The 21,796-nt window shown below is 36.0% G+C and overlaps 1 protein-coding gene across 1 annotated transcript in view; it reads left to right on the top strand.

The window, feature by feature from the left end:
- LOC120540101 (cilia- and flagella-associated protein 46) overlaps positions 1-21,505 on the top strand; it is a 248,788-nt gene extending 227,283 nt beyond the window's left edge. Inside the window, exons 55-60 of the mRNA XM_039770591.1 lie at positions 5,313-5,415; positions 11,255-11,367; positions 16,304-16,385; positions 17,005-17,141; positions 17,367-17,468; positions 21,002-21,505. Coding sequence (XP_039626525.1) covers positions 5,313-5,415; positions 11,255-11,367; positions 16,304-16,385; positions 17,005-17,141; positions 17,367-17,468; positions 21,002-21,135 — 671 coding nt within the window. The 3' untranslated portion in view covers positions 21,136-21,505. The remainder of the gene's footprint in view (positions 1-5,312; positions 5,416-11,254; positions 11,368-16,303; positions 16,386-17,004; positions 17,142-17,366; positions 17,469-21,001) is intronic.
- The last annotated feature ends 291 nt before the right edge of the window (positions 21,506-21,796 follow it).

Genomic DNA, 21,796 nt, shown 5'->3' with positions numbered 1-21,796 from the left:
CTCTCCAAAATGTTTCCAGGGCAAGATCCAATCTGCGAACGCTGCAACCAAGTCCCAGCCTCACTGGGTCACATGTTCTGGGCCCGCACCAAATTAACATTATTCTGGACAAAAATTTTTAATTACCTTTCAGACAGCCTTGGACTTACAATCCCTCCTAACCCATTAACAGCTATGTTTGGGGTTCTTCCAGAGGGGTTTAAAGTGGAGAAAGACAAACAAATTGTGATTGCATTCACTACACTTTTGGCAGCAGACTCATTCTGATAAACTGGAAGAACCCGAACTCTCCTCTTTTAAGTCAGTGTGAAACTGATGTGTTATACTATTTGAAGTTGGAAAAAATCAAATATTCAGTTAGAGGATCCGTACAGACTTTTTCAAAACATGGCAGGATCTAATCAGTATTATTTTAAAATAAGCTCATAAAGCACAGAGAATTTATTCATTTAGGTATGTTTACAAGCCTTAAATTTCACGCCGTTTGCCTTGCTCTCTCTCTCAGGGGTGGAGATCGATTTGTCCTTCACTCAATTTTTCTTTTTGTAAAAACTTGATTGATTTGTATGGATTGCAATAAAATTAATAAAAATAAAAAAAAAAATTTAAATGAGAATATTTCAGGTGATAATTTGCAATGATTCTGGACATCAATGGCATAAAAATAAAAACTTATTTGGAAATGTTCACAAAAAGCCCTTACCTCTTCTATGAGTGGTTCATTTGTTAACTTTAACTAAACATGTTAGAGTAAAATATGTTGTTTTGTGTTGTTAAATATGTTGTGTTAAGTGTTCTTCTTCTTCTTTCAGCTGCTCCCATTAGGGGTTACCACAGCGGATCATCTTGTTCCATAATCTTCCTGTCCACTACATCTTGTTCTGTTACACCCATCACCTGCATGTCCTCTTTCACCACATCCATAAACCTTCACTTAGGCCTTCCTCTTTTTCTCTTCCCTGGCAGCTCTGTCTTTAGCATCCTTTTCCCAATATACTCAGCATCTCTCCTCTGCACATGTCCAAACCAACACAATTTCGCTTCTCTGACTTTGTATCCCAACCATCCAACTTGAGCTGACCCTATAAATGTTAAATGATGGAAATATGGATTCTAATTTGTGTAGAAATTTTACAATTATAAATGAACATTTCTAAAAGTAGGACAATATATAACAGTATAATTTGGTAATTGTACTGTTGGTGGATGATGAAGGAAAAAATCCTGTACAGTGTCTTCATATTAAGAAAGTTTCAAATTTCTGTCTTAATAGGTATACATTTAAATTGGCCTTAAATAACTTAAAAGGTTTTGATTTCCAAAGTTTTATTCAATAAGCCTTATTATTTTGGAAATAAATGTAGCATTCACAAAGATATATGAAGTAGCTATAGTTTGAGCTATTGCATGTTAAAGTCTAACACAATTTTCATTTTAAAGGTTACAGGTATCTAAATGGATTTATGGTTTTCTAACCTTATACTGGGGCGGCACGGTGGCGCAGTGGGTAGCGCTGCTGCCTCGCAGTTAGGAGACCCGGGTTCGCTTCCCGGGTCCTCCCTGCGTGGAGTTTGCATGTTCTCCCCGTGTCTGCGTGGGTTTCCTCCGGGCGCTCCGGTTTCCTCCCACAATCCAAAGACATGCAGGTTGGGTGGATTGGCGATTCTAAAATTGGCCCTAGTGTGTGCTTGGTGTGTAGGTGTGTTTGTGTGTGTCCTGCGGTGGGTTGGCACCCTGCCCAGGATTGGTTCCTGCCTTGTGCCCTGTGTTAGCTGGGTTTGGCTCCAGCAGACCCCCGTGACCCTGTGTTCGGATTCTGCGGGTTAGAAGATGGATGGATGGATAACCTTATACTTCACTTTTTTTTCAGTTTGTCAATTAGGGTTTATCAAAATACTGGTGTGATGTACTGTACATAGCAAGCAGCCAGTACAGTGAAAAGTATCATATTACTTAAAAAGCCTGGCAAGAAAGAGAAATGTATGATTTATGTCCTACATGTTGTACAGTGATATATCACTGTCAGACTATTATTTTTGTCTGGCTGTCTCTTTTCAAAGTCATTAGACATAAGTGTGATTGAAGAAGTTTTTACTTTATAAGTAGTTAAATAGAATAGAACAACGTGCTGTAAGGCATTTACACATCCCTTGAGAAAGATGGGACTTTTAAGCATTTTTTGAACATCTCATGCCCATGTTAATACAAAGTATGTACTTAAGAAATATTCACCCTTGCACTGCCAGTTGCATGCAACATATATGAAGTTAGTCGAAATGTATTTGACCATTTTACAAGATTGTACAACCAGGCTGTTTCAGGAATGCATTTTTATAGTAACAGCAAGGAATCTTAAAATACTGTATATTAGCTTCAACACAGTAAATCAATTTTGCATATCACAGTCTGCTTTATAAGTAATAATTAAGTTATCAATTATTTTTTTTGTGAGAATGTTACTTCATCAAGGACCATTACATATATTTATGAAATATTCTTCTGTGTGATTTTTTTGTTAGTAACAGATGTCATTCATTCATTATGGAGTATCCTGCAGTGGGCTGGCATTCTGCCCGGGGTTTGTTTCCTGCCTTGTGCTCTGTGTTGGCTGGGATTGGCTCCAGCAGACCCCCGTGACCCTGTAGTTAGGATATAGCGGGTTGGATAATGGATGGATGGATGGTTATGGAGTATCAAAACCTATGTTGGCAGCCCATAACACAAACCACAAAGTAAACATAAAAAGGGAGCGAATCTACAACCAAAACTCAGAAAATACAAAGAGAAGCAGAAAGCAGTGCTTTCACATTTCACTTTGACTTATAATCTATTGTTAACAGTGTACAATTAAGATATTTAAAGAGATAGTCTGGTTAACTTTGTTTTATCATAAACACATAAATTCTTGGAATTGAATTCCTGTACCATATTCCAAAAAAGATGGGACAATTTAAGGCCAACAGTAAGTTTAATAAGAAAACAATGATGTGAGTAGAAGCAAATAATTTTCAACGTGTGATTGCAAACATGCTTTGGTAAAACACTTTCGTTCAGGCCTGATCCTTTAGTAGCAAGGATGGGTTGAGGATTGGAAATTTTCCCACAGATGCTCAAGAAAATCGAATAAAGAAAGATCAGAAGAAATTTTAGATATTTCACCCTCAACACTGCATAATATAATGTAAAGATTAATCAGATCTGTCAGTGTGTAAAGGGCAAGGGCCAAAACCGTAGCTGACTACCTGTGATCTCCGATCCCTCAGATGGCAGTGTGGCAAGAACCATCATTCATCAACAGGTCATATAACCACGGCCTCAGGAGCACTTTGACAAGCCTTTATCAAGTTACACAATACACATTTACATCCACAAATGTCAGTTACAACCGTGATGTGCAAAACGGAAGCCATATGTGAACAGTGTCCAGAAGCTCTGTTGACTCCTCTGGACTCAGAGGCATCTTGGGTGGACCATCACACAATAGAAACATTTATTGTGAACGGATGAATCAATCTTTCATGTCTTTTTTTGGAAGAAATGCATGCCACATGCTCCACACCAAAGAAGAAAAAGTCCATCGAGACTGTTACCAGGTAAACCTGACATCAGTATTTTCAATATGTCACTGGGTATGTCAGATCTGTTGACTACAGATACTAATCTTGTTGGACCATGTCAATTTAAATAGCTAAAAAACACCAAATGAGTGTGAACCTTCTACCATAGTTGTGCTGCCCCCTTTTTCTGATAGAGCCAGCACTGTACATAGGATTAACAGCTATGGCGAGTTCAGCCACAGTCCCGGCTTTTTTTTACTTTGTTTCATTGTGTCATGGTACACAAAACATGAGACATCAGACAGATGAAATTCTCTTCTGTTTGTGAGTTGCAAAATACCCACATTCTCTATTCCATTTCACTACATTCTATGCATTGGCACACACAATGTGGAATCTCTAAAACCATACCAAAACTACTGTACTTTAAACAACAAAATTATGAAATCTTTTTGTTTAATACAATAATATAATAAAAGCAAAAATAATCACAAAAAAGCTAATAATTATGTTTAGTGTAGTTTAGGTATGCAAGGATAATTAAAAGCACATATATTTTATATCATTACTCACTTAAATGTTCTAAAGACAATTCATTTTTGTGGTAGGTAAAGTGCTCAAGCTCACATATGGCAAATTTAGAATCGCTAGTTAACCAAACTTGGAGGAAAACAGGTGTACTCTGAGAAAAATTAATGCAATCAGGCTAACTTAAATATTCATATTTGGAGAAAAAAAATCCTATTTATCTTGTAATGAGTTAATATATATTCTAATAAATCAGTACAGTTTTTCTTCATGATACTTTAAATGGTAAAAAATGCACTTATCATGTAAATGTTCACTTCATTTGATAACTTCATCTACATTTTAGAAATGACAAAATTGTAATTGCTAGTAGCACATACAGTCCAGTACTGGCAGTCCATTTTATGTGGTATTTTACTTTCCTGTGCAGAATGTTTGACATTTTGCAAAAACTGTATATGGAGAATTCTATATTTTCATATAAAAGTTGCTCGAGACCAATGTTGGTTTAATTAGTAATTACAGAAAAATACCACTGCATAATCCAAGCCTATACAAAAATCATCATATACAGCACATTTTATAACACTTTTCTAATTCTTTTCAATTCCCTTTGTAATCTAGATCTACCTTGAAATTTTAGTAATAACATAATGTTCTCAAAGTTGCTTAATCCAGTTGCAGTATTGGTTTGGGGGGTTTTGTTGGAGCCCATCCCATCAGCACTGGGTACAAAGCCAGAAACAGCCTCAGACATTGCTGGGCCCATTGACATGCATACCCACACAAGGGTGAATTCGGAATTGTCAATAAGTGTACTTCTTTGGAAATATATAAAGAAAACTGAAAAAAAACATGTAGACACAAGGAGAACATGGAAACTCCACATAGGCGATGGTCAGTGATGTAGGCAGGTAAAGTGAGTGTGAGGGACATATAGTTGGTTAAAAGAGGTTGGCTACAATTAGATATTTTATGGTACACATAATGCTGAGCTAGAGAACATCAGTGTCAGACAGCACAACTATGCTAAGATAACTTCTGATAAAATGAAAGAATATTCAGTTCAAAGGTAAATTCTGACAGTAATCAAAACTATTTTTTTTGTTAGGTAAATAACAATATCAAAGGTACTAAAGACAGAGACAGAGATGTTTTGCATCTATTAGAGACCTTACACGTTGTTTCACAATGCACATTTCTTATAATTCAATATCTTTCTTTCAGATTCAGTAAATCCAGTAAATAAAATGAAGCAAATTCTGGAAACATATAGTCCACAATTTACACCTCAATGGCAAGGAATTATGGGCAATGAACATGTTCCAAGGTAAGATTTCCAGTATAAGTATACAATATTGTGTCTAGTGTTTGAATCTCTTTTAGCAGATGAAGAATCATAATACTTTATTTTTAAAACAGTACACTCAGATGCAGTGCCCTTGCTTTAGTCTCATGGTCAAATTAGTTGTATAATTGATTCAAGGATAATTTTATTTATTTTCAATAAAACCAACATTACTTATCCTCCTAGAAACTACAGAAAATGTAATTGCTGGCATCTCTGTTGATTAAATAGTTTGCTGTTCCTGAGTGGCATAAATTACATTAGTGTAAAATGTGAGAGGGTTATTAATAAACATATAGCAGACTGTAAAATATATAATTTTATTGAACCATGAAATCATATTTTCTGTGTTTGGGCATTAAATACAGAAACACATAATCATGACATAATCATAGCAAAATGGTTCTGAGAGATAAGAACACTGATTAAAAGAAACATGTCAGGAGTGTCTCTTAGGATTAAATTTGTGCTCCAAAATAAGACAAGCTGTATTTAAAGGAATCAATGTTTATTGAAGAAATTATAGAAAAATACATTTTATATGTTGAAATCATTGCCTTGATTACTACCTTCTCTAGTGTTTTTTTGTGTTAGGACAATATCTTTTAACAAAGAAACATTTCTCTCCATGTGCTGTGTCTTTAAGATTTTTTTCATTTAAAATTGAGAGCCTGAAATAAATGTTGTCCCTGTGACATACTTTATTAAAATCCAGTAAGTGAGGAGAGAGGAACTGCAGTGCATAGTCAGCCTCCGACCTTCCTCAACTACCCCAGAGTCGTATAAATATAGAGAGATACGTTTATTTTTGTTGTATTAAGATGAAGTATTTGGCTGTATGTGTTAAACAGGCCTAAGAGAAGCATAAATCAAGATAATGCTTTAATGATTAAAATATCTGAGCCTTCAGAGAGCAAAACATTACAGAAAATACTATTAGTCATTTACTTTTATTTTTGTTTACAGAGCATTAGCTTTCTTTATAACCTATATGAATTAGAAAATGTCTGGACTAATGCCTAAATTGCGGGATGAGATTTAATTTCCTTATCTGTAGAGATTGACCTCAAACATTTATATGAACATCATGTATTACATTTAATAATGAAGTGTATTTTAAGCATAAATTGCACTGTCCAGCACACTCATAATTACTGGTAATTTAGGCAAAATGGCCCCTGTGACTCAGCCCAGTTCATTTAAATCTGTTCCATAAAACCTTCATAAATTGAAAGTATTTATCATGAAGGTTGTTAATATAGTAATTCTGCACTCATTACATAATTAGCAAAAATTATCTTAAATCAGTTATCAGTTCGCCTTATCTACTCTGTCTCATTATTTCTAAATTTACTTTACATTTACAGGAATAAAAAGGTCACTCATTTATTCATTTTTTACCCAGTTTTTTTGCTTGTGAGGGTCATGGTGGCAATATGTTGAGCTGGTGTGACGTGGCTGTCCATCCTATGGAACTTTTTTAAGCTCATCCTGAAATTTCCAGATATTTCCAGGTATTTGAGAAATACAATTCCTATAGCATGTCCTGGTTCTGGGCGTGGTCTTCTCCCAGTGAGCCGTACCTATAACATTTCCTTCAGAGTTTACCAGGGCAGATCTTAACTACATGATCAGAACCCCTCAACTAGGACCTTTCAATCCAGAGTGGTTCTTCTCCAGTGCCATTCCTGTATTGCTGAGCTTCTCAAGTTTATCACAGACAAGTGAGCTTAACAATTTTTTGGTCGCTAATCAGAATTGGTAGTCATAAGCAAAGATGGGCCTGCACATTGACCTGTAAATCAAAGACTTCATCTGAAGACATCACCAACAAAACTGTTTCTGCTGCACCAGTTTGTTGGTTCATCTCGCAACAATAAGACCCTGAGGTACCTGAACTCCTTCACTTGAGGCAGGTTTTTACAGTCAAGCAAACTTTAATAATTTTATTTAGCCATTTAAGTTGCTAAAACGTTATTGGCATCAGAAATAATTTATTGCATTTGTCTAAGGCTTCATCTGGCTAGTTTTACAGCTATTTTTATATTTAATTATTTAAATTAATATGTTTATTTGGCAATAAAAGTTGCACTTGTCAGACATAAGCCATTGTATATTTCTAAAACTTCTGCATCCTTTCATGCAGAGTGAGATCAGGAACTTAATTTTGACTGTCTATATTCATGATCTCATTTACTATTCTGACCTCACATTACTTCTACCCTTACTCATAAAGAAGACTTTAAGGTTTTGTAACTCCTCCATTTTGGGCAATTGTTCATGATCGCTTTTATGTTTGTATATAAGCTGGGTACAAAGTAATTAGTAGTAGTATTAGTAGCAGTAGTACTGTCATGTGTACAGACTACAGTGAAATTCTTCCTTGCATGTCCAACCAACATTCAACATTTGCTACTCTCCGGTGCAATGGTGAACAAGAATGTATTAAAATACATAATATAATTTTGTTTCCTACAAATACAGATCGCCTTGTCTGTTGCTGATCACTAATTATGCATCACTCATCACTCATTGCAACTCATTAGAACAATCTAAACAAGAACAGTCCATTCAGCCCAACAAAGTTCACCAGTCTAGTCCAGTTCTAAAAAAACATCAAGTCTGGTTTTGAAAGTCCCTAAAGTCTTAATGTCTACCATGCTACTTGGTAGCTTATTCCAAGTGTCTGTGATTCTCTGTATGAAGAAATTTAACCTTAACAAGTTTCCAACTTTGTCATCGTGTTTTTGTTCTCATTTTAGTCTTCATCCACTGTACTAATTCCCTTCATAATTTTAAACACTTCAATCATATCACCTCTTAACATTGGAATCCCTGAAGCCTACGAAAAAAGTCGTAATGCTGGGCCACCTTAAATTCCTTTACACCTTTTTATCTGCATCTTTGTTTTGCCAAAGTGTCAAGCAGCAAGCAGCCTGCTATTCCCCCACCTAGGTGTTTGAAGTCAAGTCAGACGCTAAATTCTCAAAGCTCAAGTCTGTTTATCTGGGTGTGACGTGTCCGGAATTGTATAGGGTAAATAATATATCATTATTTGGAATACAGACATTTTATGTGTGTTTAGTGTCTGCAACGATCTGTGTAAATGTAAGATGACAGGAAATGTGAGGCGAGAAACGTTGAACACATAACTAAAACAGAAGTCCATTATGATTTCTAAATCCTTCTCATATGGTGTACTCTTGATTTTCAGACCTCCCATTGTGTATTCAAACATAGTATTTTTACCTCCTATGTGTAATACATTTACTGACATTAAATTTCATCTGCCACAAATCTGCCCAAGCCTCAATGCTGTCCAAGTCTCTCTGTAGTGATTCAACAGATTCAAGATTATCTCCCAATCTGCCTATCTTGGTATCATCTGCAAACTTAACCAGCTTTTTACTTATATTCCTTTCTAAATTGTATATATATTAAAAACAGCAGCGGCCCTAGCACTGACCCCTGTGGAACACCATTCTTAACATCGGCCAATTCTAAAGAGGTTCCTTGCACCATCACCCTCTGTTTCCTGTATCAGCTAATTCTGCACCCATCAACAAACATCACCCTGAACTCCCACTTCTTTTAGTTTGATGTCCAACCTCTCATGTGGCACCTTATCAAATGTTTTCTGAAAGGCAAGATAAATAATATATATACATATAAATAAGATAAATAATATATATACATATGCTCCACTTTGATCATACCCTTTTGTTGCTTCCTCATATAATTCCAGCATGTAAGTAAAACATGACCTCCCTCTTTTGAACTCATGCTGACTATTCAAAAAGGCTCATGTATTTGTCATGTGCTGCTCAATCTATCCTTAATAAGTCCTTCCATTAATTTTCCTGTGATGCACATTAAACTTACTGGCCTAGAGTTGCTTGGATCTGCCCAGTCACCCTTTTTATGTAACAGGATAATATTAGCTATTTTCCAGTTCTTCGGAATTTCCCCAGTGTGCAGTGACTTCCTAAAAATATGTGTCAAGGGTTTATATACGTACTTGCTATATCTACTCGCTTGTTCATTATGTAAAATGTTGGCAGTTTCAGAAATTAGCCATTTTATTACTTTACAACTTCATATTCTGTCATACTTATTTTTAAAATATTCAATTTTTGATGTAACAGGTGTTGCAGTTGAAGTAGCCTAAATGCAAACCATCTGTAATTAAGTCTTAAATGATATAAAACATTCATTTGATTGAGCCTTTGATACACTGGTAAAATGTGTAAACACCTTTAAATAAGAAGGATTTACAAGTCTTATGCTGAAGTATGCAAATCAAGAGCAATATGTCTTACTTAAGCCATCACTGACCATTCCAAAGTTGTTATTTTACATCAGTGATGAAAAAACAGTTTACTGATGCTTTGTGTTAACAATCTTTGTTAATGTCTTTTTACACAATACAACAGTATATGAGTAATAGAAGCAAACTAAAATATCACATGCATTCATATACATGCTTTATATGCAGACTAGATTGTTAAAAAGAATCACCCACAGCCTTCATAGTATGTGTATGGTATACAGGTCAAAGGTTTGAAAAGCAAAAACACATTTATCGTATTAAAAATTAGGGATTAATGTAGTCTTCCTGCAGAATGATCAATATTTTGAAATTTTTTGTATTGTAGTAGCATACTGTGAACTTAAAACATTTCAGGTGAATGGCGTTTATTTATGACAATTACTTATAACAAATACTATCCTTCTAAAATGGGCATCTTTAAAATAAATTACATTACTCTGAGTGGTAAAATATCATATAAATTAGCAGAAAAAGAAAATTATAATATACCTACAGTACATAGTAGTTTCTGTTATGGAATTACAGTATGCCCTCAAATGCAGGCTCATAAACAGTGGAATTTTGTTCAACAGCTAAAAACAAGTTTTAGTAAGTTTAGACTTACAGGATGTCATACACCTTTTACTGTATGTAAAGCATTGTATGTGTAGTGTGTAGGAGTAAACCTACTGAAATACCTTTTTTTTCACAATACGTCAAAATTGTTTACTTGATATATAGAATTCAAGCTGAGTTCAAATAGTTCATTTCTGTTGTCTGATGTTGATTTTACTTTGATGGAGTTTTTATAAGAAGTAAATAGAAACTGGAGAAGCACCAAGGAGCATATGAGAATTTTATTTTTAGGGTAAAAGTTCATACTAAGACATTTGCACAAAGCTAGTTGTGCTTTTGACCTTGAAACGCTTCTACCTTCAATGGTCCTCATTTTCTAATTTCAAGTAGAGAATTTATCGTGCAAAATAACTGGTTATGTGAAAAGATGAATATATTATATCATTTCTATATATTTTACTTCATTGAAATAAACAATAAGCTTGTGTATTGACTCCTATGTACCATACGTTAGTAGGCTTGTTTTGTTCTATAAATAGCTAAGAGTCCTCAGCAGAAGTTAAGACTTGTGTCTTAACTTTCTTTGGTAAGTTCTTTTCCTTTGTGGTAGACTCTGTTTTCTTTGACTTGGTCTTCTCACATGTTATACTTTGGGGCTTGCTGGTAGTACACTGTGATACAAGTTTTATATAAGCTGTGTGATAAGTCACTATAAGTCATTACAGTAGCCTTTTTGTGTTGTTGGCCTGAACTGCACAAATTAATGCAAAGTGCCAAACTATTTTAAGGTTAATATTTAACACACATGATATATTATTTATTTTCTGCAAACTGAAATCTTTACATGTAGTAGTTATTCAATAATACTGAAACAGTGTATCCATATTTTGCCCTATTCTTGCTATTAATTTCTTGTCTGTTCCCCTTTCATTTTAGCCATGCTGAACTTGAACAACTGTTGAATAAAAGCAGTGCCTTTGTTTTCTATGGAACTGAGAGGTTCCTAGCCAACCTGATGCCTTCTAGGCTTGTTGCAATGAATGTTGCAGGTAATAAACTTGCATATTTTCTTGTTTCTTGACAAATAATGATCAATAGAAGTGTTACATTTGCAAAGTCATAATCAATATCTTCTTGTACCTTACATAATAAGCGTTGTCACCAGATGTTTTATAAAGTTGTTAACAAGTTAAAAACTAGTGTAATCATATAGTGAATACAAGGGGGTACCCAAAAATTACCAGAATCTGTACCTGGCACGCAATCTAGACAGTTGTAGATTTTGCCGCTAGGTGTAACATACTTCCAGTATTCTGTGGCAGTCTGCCAAGTGGTGTTGCTCTGTACTGTTTGTACGGCTTTCCGTGTCAGTTTTTCTTGGTGCTTATTAAAAGTGTTCTGCAATTTTAGTGATGGGTGATCATAAAGAACAGCACGTCTGTGTTAAATTTTGTTTTCTCTTAGGGAAAACAGCTGCTGAATCAGTAGTGATGCTTGAAGCTTCTTTTAAAGAGGAAGCTTCAAGTAAAACACAGGTCTACAAGTGTTTTTCACATTTCAAATGAGGGTAATGTCACTTGAAGACCAACCAAAATCTGGCCGACCTTCCACAATTAGGAATGACCAAAGTCTTGAAAAAGTTTGCAATGCAATTTATGAAGATCGTCGTCGGACTATTGAAGAGATTTCTGAATTGACCTGTGCGTCTTGGAGTTCTTGCCACCTTCCCTACTTCCCTGATCTTTCTCCGTGCGACTTTTTCTTGTTCCTGCATATGGAAAAAGACCTCAAAGGAAAGCATTTTTGTACTGTGGAGGAAGTCAAAGAACAATCACTCATTCATTCACATGGAAAGTACTTTGAAGGAAACTAAAGTTTCAGTAAGTAAAAATTATTAAAAAAATTTTTTTTCAATTCCGGTTATCTTTGGGTACCCCCAGTAAATAAATTCATACAATACATTTAGGGTGTTTCCTGTTTCTCTGAGCCAGCTTGTAAGAGCTTGAGTCAAGATTTTAGCAAATCTTTTTTTCTTGCTTTTGTCCACCGATGTACTCCAACTGCACTGTACCTATAATAGTTTTTGTGTTGCAATCTTCATAGTTTTGAATTTAACACTAGAATTACCAACGCCTACGAAAAAAACTCGTAAATCCAACCCACCTTAAATCTCTTCGCACTTCTCCATCAGCGTCTTTTGTCTTGTGAATGTGCCAATCAAGACAAGCAGCAAGCAGCCTACTATTCCATCCCCCCACCGCCATAGAACAGCCACAAAGTTCTTCCCGTTCCAGCCTTCATTATCTGGGAGTGAAGTGCTGTAGTTTTTGAATAGAAATAATAGATCGTTATTTGGAATACATGCATTTCATGTGTGTTCCGTTTCTACAATAATCTGTGTAAACACATCGTTAAAACAGAAACATTTTTCATTATTTAGTAATAAATGACAAAATGTAGACATAAACTATATAATGTGTAAAGCCTGAAGTGCAAAGATCAAATAAACACTTTCACAAAAGGTTCAAGGATGATGCAACAGCTTCCGTGGCGCAGCGGTAGGAATTCCTGACTTATAATCAAGAGTCCCCCGGTTTGATCCTGACTGCCTCGTATATTTACCATTTTGAATAGTGAGCTGCTCTTATTGTTAATATTATACAATAAACACATACATTTGATTTGCGTCTGTGACACCCGCTGTAAATGTATAGTACTTGTAAAAGTTACCGTTATTTTGTTTTAACTTTTATTCTCTCAGTCATGATCACGATACATACTGCCCCCCAAGGATCTGATGCTGTTAGTTTTTATTTGAAACTGGGAATCACCACTGATGTGAGTGGTGTTTTGAGACAACCAAACTGGAAATTCTCTGATCTGGACAGATAAAAGCTGACACACAAACGCTGGCAAATCTGCCATTTTCGTTTCTCATTGTCATTTGATTTTTTTATTATTCAGTTTTATTGAGTGTTCCTGCTTACGCTGAATTAGTATGCGCCTTATGGTCCATGATGTCAAAGCTGCACTGACAAAAACCAGAGACGTAGGTATATATGATATTTGGAATTATTCATTTTATGACCTGTATAGTACATTTCGGAAAACATTGTGGCACAGATGCAACATTATTCATATTATTCATATTCATTTGCTTACCTTCTTGCGCTTGTAATCAGTTACCGCATGTTTTTTTTCCCCCGATCTTGCCCAGTCTGCGCAGGTCTCCAGGACATGCAGAGGAAAGAATGTTTCTCTGCAAGATGAGCCATGAATGGTCTTCATTTATTTAGTGGACTTCATACATGCCTTGCACAGTACATGTGCGTTGATCACCACCAGGTCAAGCTTGTTATATCACAAGCAACCAGCCACCTGCAGGCTCCTGCATGCACTGAATAAGCTCACACTTTCTGGTGCATGCTGTCAGTGTAGCACCAGGATAAAAAAAGAAAGAGACAAATATATGTGACATTTTGAAGAAATCATTGTATGACCTGAATAGTACCAATCAGAAAACATCATCGCCCTAATGCGATATTATTTGAAAATAAACACCTTCAGATTGGGTGTAAATTTATGCTGGCGCTATTAGTTAGGGTCAGATCAAGAGGGGAGGGAGAGTGTGAACTTGTCTGAGAGAATAAAAGTGAAAAAGCTAACTTTTACAAGTAACATAAATTTACACCCGATCTGTTCGGAAACACCCTGAATGTATTATATGAATTTATTTACATTAACCGGAATTGAAAAAAAATGTTTTTAATAAAGTGTACTTACTGAAACTTTAGTCTCCTTCAAAGTACTTTCCATGTGAATGGAATGAGTGATTTTCCTTTGACTTCCTCCACAGTACAAAAATGCTTTCCTTTAAATTATTTTTTCATATGCTGGAACAAGAAAAAGTCACACAGAGCAAGATCAGGGAAGTAGGGAAGGTGGCAAGAAAATGTAATCATTTTAGTTAAGAAAAGCTACTAAATTATACATCAACTGTACATTACACTATTGGACAGTGCATGCATAGCCATGTGATTGTTCAACTTGCAGGCACAAACTACACACATTCCTTGAAATATTTTCAATTATAGAGCAATAAAGAATTGCAAATTAATTTCAGATATTAATATATGATTAGTCTGAACTACAGTGATGCTTGTTAAGGAAAGCCATAGCAATAGGGAAAACTTTTTGTCTATGACACTATCTTGGACTGGACTGCCAATACTGATGCTCTATGTAAGAAAGGTCAAAGCAGACTATACTTTCTGAGAAGGTTGGCATCCTTCAACATCTGCAGTAAGATGCTGCAGATGTTCTACCAGACGGTTGTGGCGAGTGCCCTCTTCTACGCGGTGGTGTGCTGGGGTGGCAGCATAAAGATGAAAGACGCCTCACGCCTGGACAAACTTGTTAAGAAGGCAGGCTCCATTGTAGGATTAAAGTTGGACGGTTTAACATCTGTGGCAGAACGATGGGCACTAAGCAAACTCCTGTCAATCATGAATAATCCACTGCATCCACTTAACAGTGTCATCTCCAGACAGAGGAGTAGCTTCAGTGACAGACTTTTGTCACTGTCCTGCTCCACTGACAGACTGAGGAGATCGTTCCTCCCCCACACTATGCGACTCTTCAATTCCACCCGGGGGAGTAAATGCTAACATTAATTTTATTTTAATTCTTTTCATTTTTATTATTATTTAATTTAATATTGTTTCTTTGTATCAGTATACTGCTGCTGGATTATGTGAATTTCCCCTTGGGATTAATAAAGTATCTATCTATCTATCTATCTATCTATCTATCTATCTATCTATCTATCTATCTATCTCATTTCTTGTTTTATTGATTAACTGCTACCCCATAGAAGGTCTGTGATATCAGAATGCATAGATTCTAACATTGTCAATATCATAGTTTCATATACAATATTCAAAATGATTACAGGAACACCTATGATCATACTTGCTTGCTTTATGCCATACAGAACAAAAAAATGTGACAAATCACAGGCTCTATGCTACTTTAGAAGTGGTTACTTTATAGGTGCATCCGTCTTAAAAGCCTTTCAGAAGATTCTCTGTGCATTCTCAATGTCAACTTGTTTACTGATGTGGACATTTAGGTGCTTATATGTGTAAAATCCTTTCAAACCCTCCATCTCTTTGTCCTACTAGTAGGAGTTCAAATGCCCTAGTGACTTTTCTTTAAATACTTTGGTAATTTTCTAATTTTACTATTTTATAATCATGAAGCAGATGTATGAAGTTATGCCATGATTTCCCTACAAACATTAAGGAGTATACACTCAATCCATTAATTTTTTTCAACACAAATAATCCAGTACACAGCAATTTCTGGTAACCTTTCCTAGCACCAATGCCTAAGGTAGGAACCAGTCCTGGACAGGGTGCCAGCACACAGCACAACACATATTATTCCCATGACACACACTCAATTGGTCAGTTTCTAGTCAGCAGTGAAACTAATAGACACGAGTCTTTGAGATAAGTCATGAAATCTAGGGTGCCAGATACAAAATCCATTACAACGCTGTTAACATGCGCAGACGTCAGACAGACTTTGACAAGGATGGCATTTAAACCCATTCTTTTGGAGCTGTAATACAGCAGAGATAATCAGTATGCCACCTAACAGTTTCTAATTTTCCCTACCTTTTTGTTTAAAGATTAACAAATAGGCAGACTTGTGGAAGAAAGGATTTAAGAATGTAAGGAATAATTATCACCTGTAATTTATAGGACACCATTAGACATTTGCTAGTCAAGATGCTGCCAGATCTCTTGGATATATTTCTGTGGATGACAGATGGGAAATAATGATACCTTGTATTTGATCCTTCAGGAAATGCCAGCCTCAGGAAATTCTTTCAGTACATGGTTAGCATACTGTAAGTCTGAGTTTAGAAGCAAAGCCAAAACAACTAAAGCTAACTTAAAATCTTCTTTTCCTACTTAGAGTGCCAAATTGTGATTCTTTTTGACCTGGTCCAAAGTAGTCGTACATTCTTTCGCCAATCAAAACTAGATGAAAATAAAAGGTAAGCATTTATACCCATTGTAAGAGACTGAATTAATACAGTAGCCTCTTTCATTTTAATAATAACGAGTAACAAAGATGTTTATTTCTGTATTAACTGGATATAGTTAAATATGTACAAAATGTTGGGATTACTTTATTTCTTTAGATGGTTATCTCAGTCTGTATTGTAATCTAAGCATGTAATGTCAAAACTTCATAACCCAAATACAAAGCAGTGGGGAGTCAAATTCTGTCCAGGGTGTAAGGCAAGAAACAATCTTACACACACACCCGTGCTCAGTCATACTGGCCAGTTTGAGTCACTGATTAATTTGACAGTCATGTCTCTGAGATGTGGAAGGAAAATGGGAATAGGGAGGGACATATTCTCACAATTATGAGATAAATGTGTGAACTCTATGTAGACCGTGATGAAGTTGAACTAGAAGCCTAGAATCTCCTGGAGCTGTAAGTCAACACATTTAATCGTAGTGCCACCTCTTTTATTTCAGTGATCTTAAAAAATGCAGATACTCTTGATGTATTTTTCATTGTGATTAATATGGTAAGAGTGTTTTAATTGACTTAGAATTACTTTGTCATTCTTTTTCTGTGCTAAGAAAGCTTTTCTCTTTCAGTTTATTGCAGCTGTCATTGGAAGATCCTATTAATGCTGTCATCCTATTGAGTCTCACTGGGGTTTCCTCAGTTATGGCTAATCAGTGGCATACAACTCTCATAGAAAATGCAAAAAGAGCAGACATTGTTTTTGAAAGTAGGTATTTTATAAAAGCAACAATCGTACACTGGAGTTCACTAGAATTTAAAGCTGTCATGAATTGGAATATTTGTTTTCATGTGTTTCATGCATGTACTAAATTTGAATTAAATGGAACTTTTTCAGGATATGATTATTTTTTTTCTTTTAGCAATAAGACCAAATGATATTACTCCGATTTAAATTTTGATACTTTTAACATTGTGTGCTATTTCTCCCTAGATCTTCTTAAACTAGGCCATACCACTGGGCAGACGGTGCAGGCTATGCAGAAACAGAGCGCACTGTTGGGCACAAGTGACAATTCAGGTTCTAATAATCAAGGTACAGTAATAATATTTTGTCAAAATTTCCAAACACAGGTAGCTATATAAGCTCCCAGGTCAATTCCAACATGAGAAAATCAGCATAAAAGATATGTAGATAAACTTCATATTAATGTTGTCACATTTTTCTTACTTTGGTTAATAAAATTAGCATTAATATTGTTCCAGTTTCTCTGAAATTTTGATATTATATATATAACATTTCCTATAGTTTATTTGGTAACTCTGAGTAACTTTAAAAAAAGAAGTTAGTGTTTTGCCAAGTAGTTGGCATTTACAAATTTCCAGGATAAAGAGTGCAGCAGGATAATGACAACTGCACATACAATCAAATGTAAATCATTAAAACTTGTATTGTGTTTATGCTTTTAATAAATAATGTAAATATAAAGTTTTGAAAAAAAATCAGATTTCAGAATCTCTGACCTATTCATATACTGTATAAGAATTACTAAAGATTTGTAAAGCTATGTATTATCAATTTTTCATCAAATTTCTCATTTCCCTGTGTATCATTATCATTTCTCCATATACAGTGCATCCGGAAAGTATTCACAGCGCATCACTTTTTCCACATTTTGTTATCTTACAGCCTTATTCCAAAATGGATTAAATTAATTTTTTTCCTCAGAATTCTACACACAACACCCCATAATGACAATGTGAAAAAAGTTGATTAAAAATAAAAAAACTGAGAAATCCCACGTACATAAGTATTCACAGCCTTTGCTCAATACTTTGTCGATGCACCTTTGGCAGCAATTACAGCCTCAAGTCTTTTTGAATATGATGCCACAAGCTTGGCACACCTATCCTTGGTCAGTTCTGCCTATTCCTCTTTGCAGCACCTCTCAAGCTCCATCAGGTTGGATGGGAAGCGTCGGTGTACAGCCATTTTAAGATCTCGCCAGAGATGTTCAATTGGATTCAAGTCTGGGCTCTGGCTGGGCCACTCAAGGACATTCACAGAGTTGTCCTGAAGCCACTCCTTTGGCTGTGTGCTTAAGGTCATTGTAATGTTGAAAGATGAACCGTCGCCCCAGTCTGAGGTCAAGAGCGCTCTGGACCAAGTTTTCATCCAGGATGTCTCTGTACATTGCTGCAGTCATCTTTCCCTTGATCCTGACTAGTCTCCCAGTTCCTGCCGCTGAAAAACATCCCCACAGCATGATGCTGCCCCCATCATGCTTCACTGTAGGGATGGTATTGGCCTGGTGATGAGCGGTGCCTGGTTTCCCCCAAATGTGACGCCTGGCATTCACACCAAAGAGTTCAATCTTTGTCTCATCAGACCAGAGAATTTTGTTTCTCATGGTCTGAGAGTCCTTCAGATGCATATGGAGTTCGCCATGTGCCTTTTACTAAGGAGTGGCTTCTGTCTGGCCACTCTACCATACAGGCCTGATTAGTGGATTGCTGCAGAGATGGTTGTCCTTCTGGAAGGTTCTCCCCTCTCCACAGAGGACCACTGGAGCTCTGATAGAGTTCTTGGTCACCTCCCTGACTAAGGCCCTTCTCCCCCGATCACTCTGTTTAGATGGCCGGCAAGCTCTAGGAAGAGTCCTGGTGAGAACTTCTTCCACTTACAGATAATGGAGGCCACTGTGTTCATTAGGACCTTCAAAGCAGCAGAAATTTTTCTGTAACCTTCCCCAGATTTGTGCCTCGAGACAATCCTGTCTTGGAGGTCTACAGACAATTCCTTTGACTTCATGCTTGGTTTGTGCTCTGACATGAACTGTCAACTGTGGGACCTTCTATAGACAGGTGTGTGCCTTTCCAAATCCTGTCCAATCAACTGAATTTACCACAGGTGGACTCCAATGAAGCTGCAGAAACATCTCAAGGATGATCAGGGGAAACAGGATGCACCTGAGCTGAATTTGGAGCTTCATGTCAAAGGCCGTGAATACTTATGTGATTTCTCAGTTTTTTTATTTTTAATAAATTTGCAAAAATCTCAAGTAAACTTTTTTCACGTTGTCATTATGGGGTGTTGTGTGTAGAATTCTGAGGAAAAAAATGAATTTAATCCATTTTGGAATAAGGCTGTAACATAACAAAATGTGGAAAACGTGATGTGCTGTGAATACTTTCCGGATGCACTGTATTCTGAAGTGCCATATGCATTCAGATAACCCTCAAAAATTCCTTTAGATAAATTCATGAACTCCCACTTAACCCAATTCACCACCCTTCTGACGTTGGACCATATCCTGGCACACTAGGTACAAAGTGGGAAACGACTATGGACAGAGTGCCTGTCTATCATATGGCACACATCCACACAGCCTGACTCACACTGGTACCAATTAGAGTTACCAGTTTATCTAACCCACGTTTGGGGATTTTACAGATAATCTGGAATACCCAGAGAAAGACCTACACCGTCACTGAGACAACAAGCAGACTCCAAGACAAAGACAGGTTATGGTATTCAAATCCAACATACTGTATCTTTGAGGCCGCAGCTCTAGAAACTGAGTCATGATAACACCCCAAACCTTATAGATTCAATTTATAGGTACAGTTTATAATAATTGAACATTAATTAATTTTCCCCTTACCGGTTATGTTGAGATATTCACCTGTTTTAGCTCAAATAATATCACATCAAAGATGTTTCTAACAGGTCACTTTCAAGGCAGAATATCTACATATCTTGAGTTCATTTTTTTTTAATTCACCTTGCTTGATCTATGCTGAAAGCAAAAGTGTTGCAAAATGAAATTACAATGTATTTAACATATTTGGATGCTTTTTAAGCTATCATGAAACCTTATAAAAGAAAAAATGTTTGTTCCAAAAAGGAAAAGACATCATACATCGAGGCTCAGTAATGATTCTTCCGCAGATTCACCCATGGAAACCTTGTTGCGACTTTTCATCTTCTTTGCATTCTTCTGGAGGCCATTAGGAGCCACGGCGGGTGGCAATCCAAGAATCCCACTAAGTCATTCAATCATTAGTAGCAAATGCAAGCTTATGACCACACTTACCTGGAATTCCTCATTCGTGGAAAACAACTGTAAACAGTGGTCCCCATTACAACGGGGTTTAACGGCTTACCCACATCTCTCGCCACCAGGTGGACACTCATTGACCCATTTAGTATAACATGCATGCAGCCCCAGACATCTAAGAGCATCACAAACCTGTTATTGTTCAATTTCACACATACCTGTCTCACGATCAGCCTCTTAGAATTTGTCTTTCTGCTTCTTCATGTCGGCGAATAGACCGCAGGTGTGACAAAATGAGTAAGAGCAGAATCTTCAGATAGTGAGGATTTGCTGTATATTAATGGTGATGCGGTTTATGGACTTACTGTGACAACCTATGATGAAGATAAGAAAAAAACACAAATCAGCTTCTTATGAAATTAATGCCATTTTGATTTATCCTGCATTACTGCTCCTTAAAACTAATTGTAAATTATTTTAAATTTAAAGTGCTTTCAATAACCAAGTGGGAGCAGATTTTTTGAGAATTATATTGTATTATTTATTATTTTGCTTTCTTGTGTTTCAGGACATTTGATTGTGATGGACACTGAGCAAAGGAGCAAACAGATGAATGATGATGATCAAGCTCAGGAAGGCCTTCTTTTGCCTTCTGATTTTAACTGTGTCCTCTATGGACTTCCGAATTTAGTTGTTATGTGACTTTTTTGTCTTATTACACAGAAAACTGGAAAAGTATGTTCTTGTACACAAAGTAGTGTAGTTATTCAACTTGTTATTGCAGATACGGTCATTTTTCATAATAACATTTATTTATGTGATGTACATAAACACACACACTGAGTGTTTGAGAAACACATAATTCAAATTAACTAAAGTAAACACAACTACCCACTTGAGCCTGTTTTAAAAAATAGTCATTTTTAATTTGTAGTAAATGTTTGGCTACCTCTCAAAATCCAGGAAATCCAGTGTCTTTGTCAACTTGTTATGTATTTTTGAGGTAATTTGTTTATTTTTTTAATTTACATTTGTATTTCCTCTATAAAAGATTAAATTTAGTTTATTTCTGGCCTTTTGTCATTTTCTTTATTTGTCACATGACTCGGAGTAACAGGGTTTACCTCAACATAAATACTAACAGTGTATGCTAGAAACTCATGAAGGTTAATGTAAAGCTGACTGTGACACTGTTGGACTAATATTTTTACTGATGGCCGTTGAGGAGGATTTATTGATATGCGTTTGACTGGAAGTTGTCATTAATACTGGTCATAAAACAGTTGGTGACCTTTCAAAAGTAATAAAAGGCTAAAATAAACCAAATGTATGCAATATATAAAGACTGCTGAAGGTGTGGGAG

This window comes from Polypterus senegalus, chromosome 1 (genome assembly GCF_016835505.1).
Source record: "Polypterus senegalus isolate Bchr_013 chromosome 1, ASM1683550v1, whole genome shotgun sequence".
Lineage (NCBI taxonomy): Eukaryota > Metazoa > Chordata > Cladistia > Polypteriformes > Polypteridae > Polypterus > Polypterus senegalus.
This window is presented reverse-complemented; position numbering and strand designations above follow the sequence as displayed.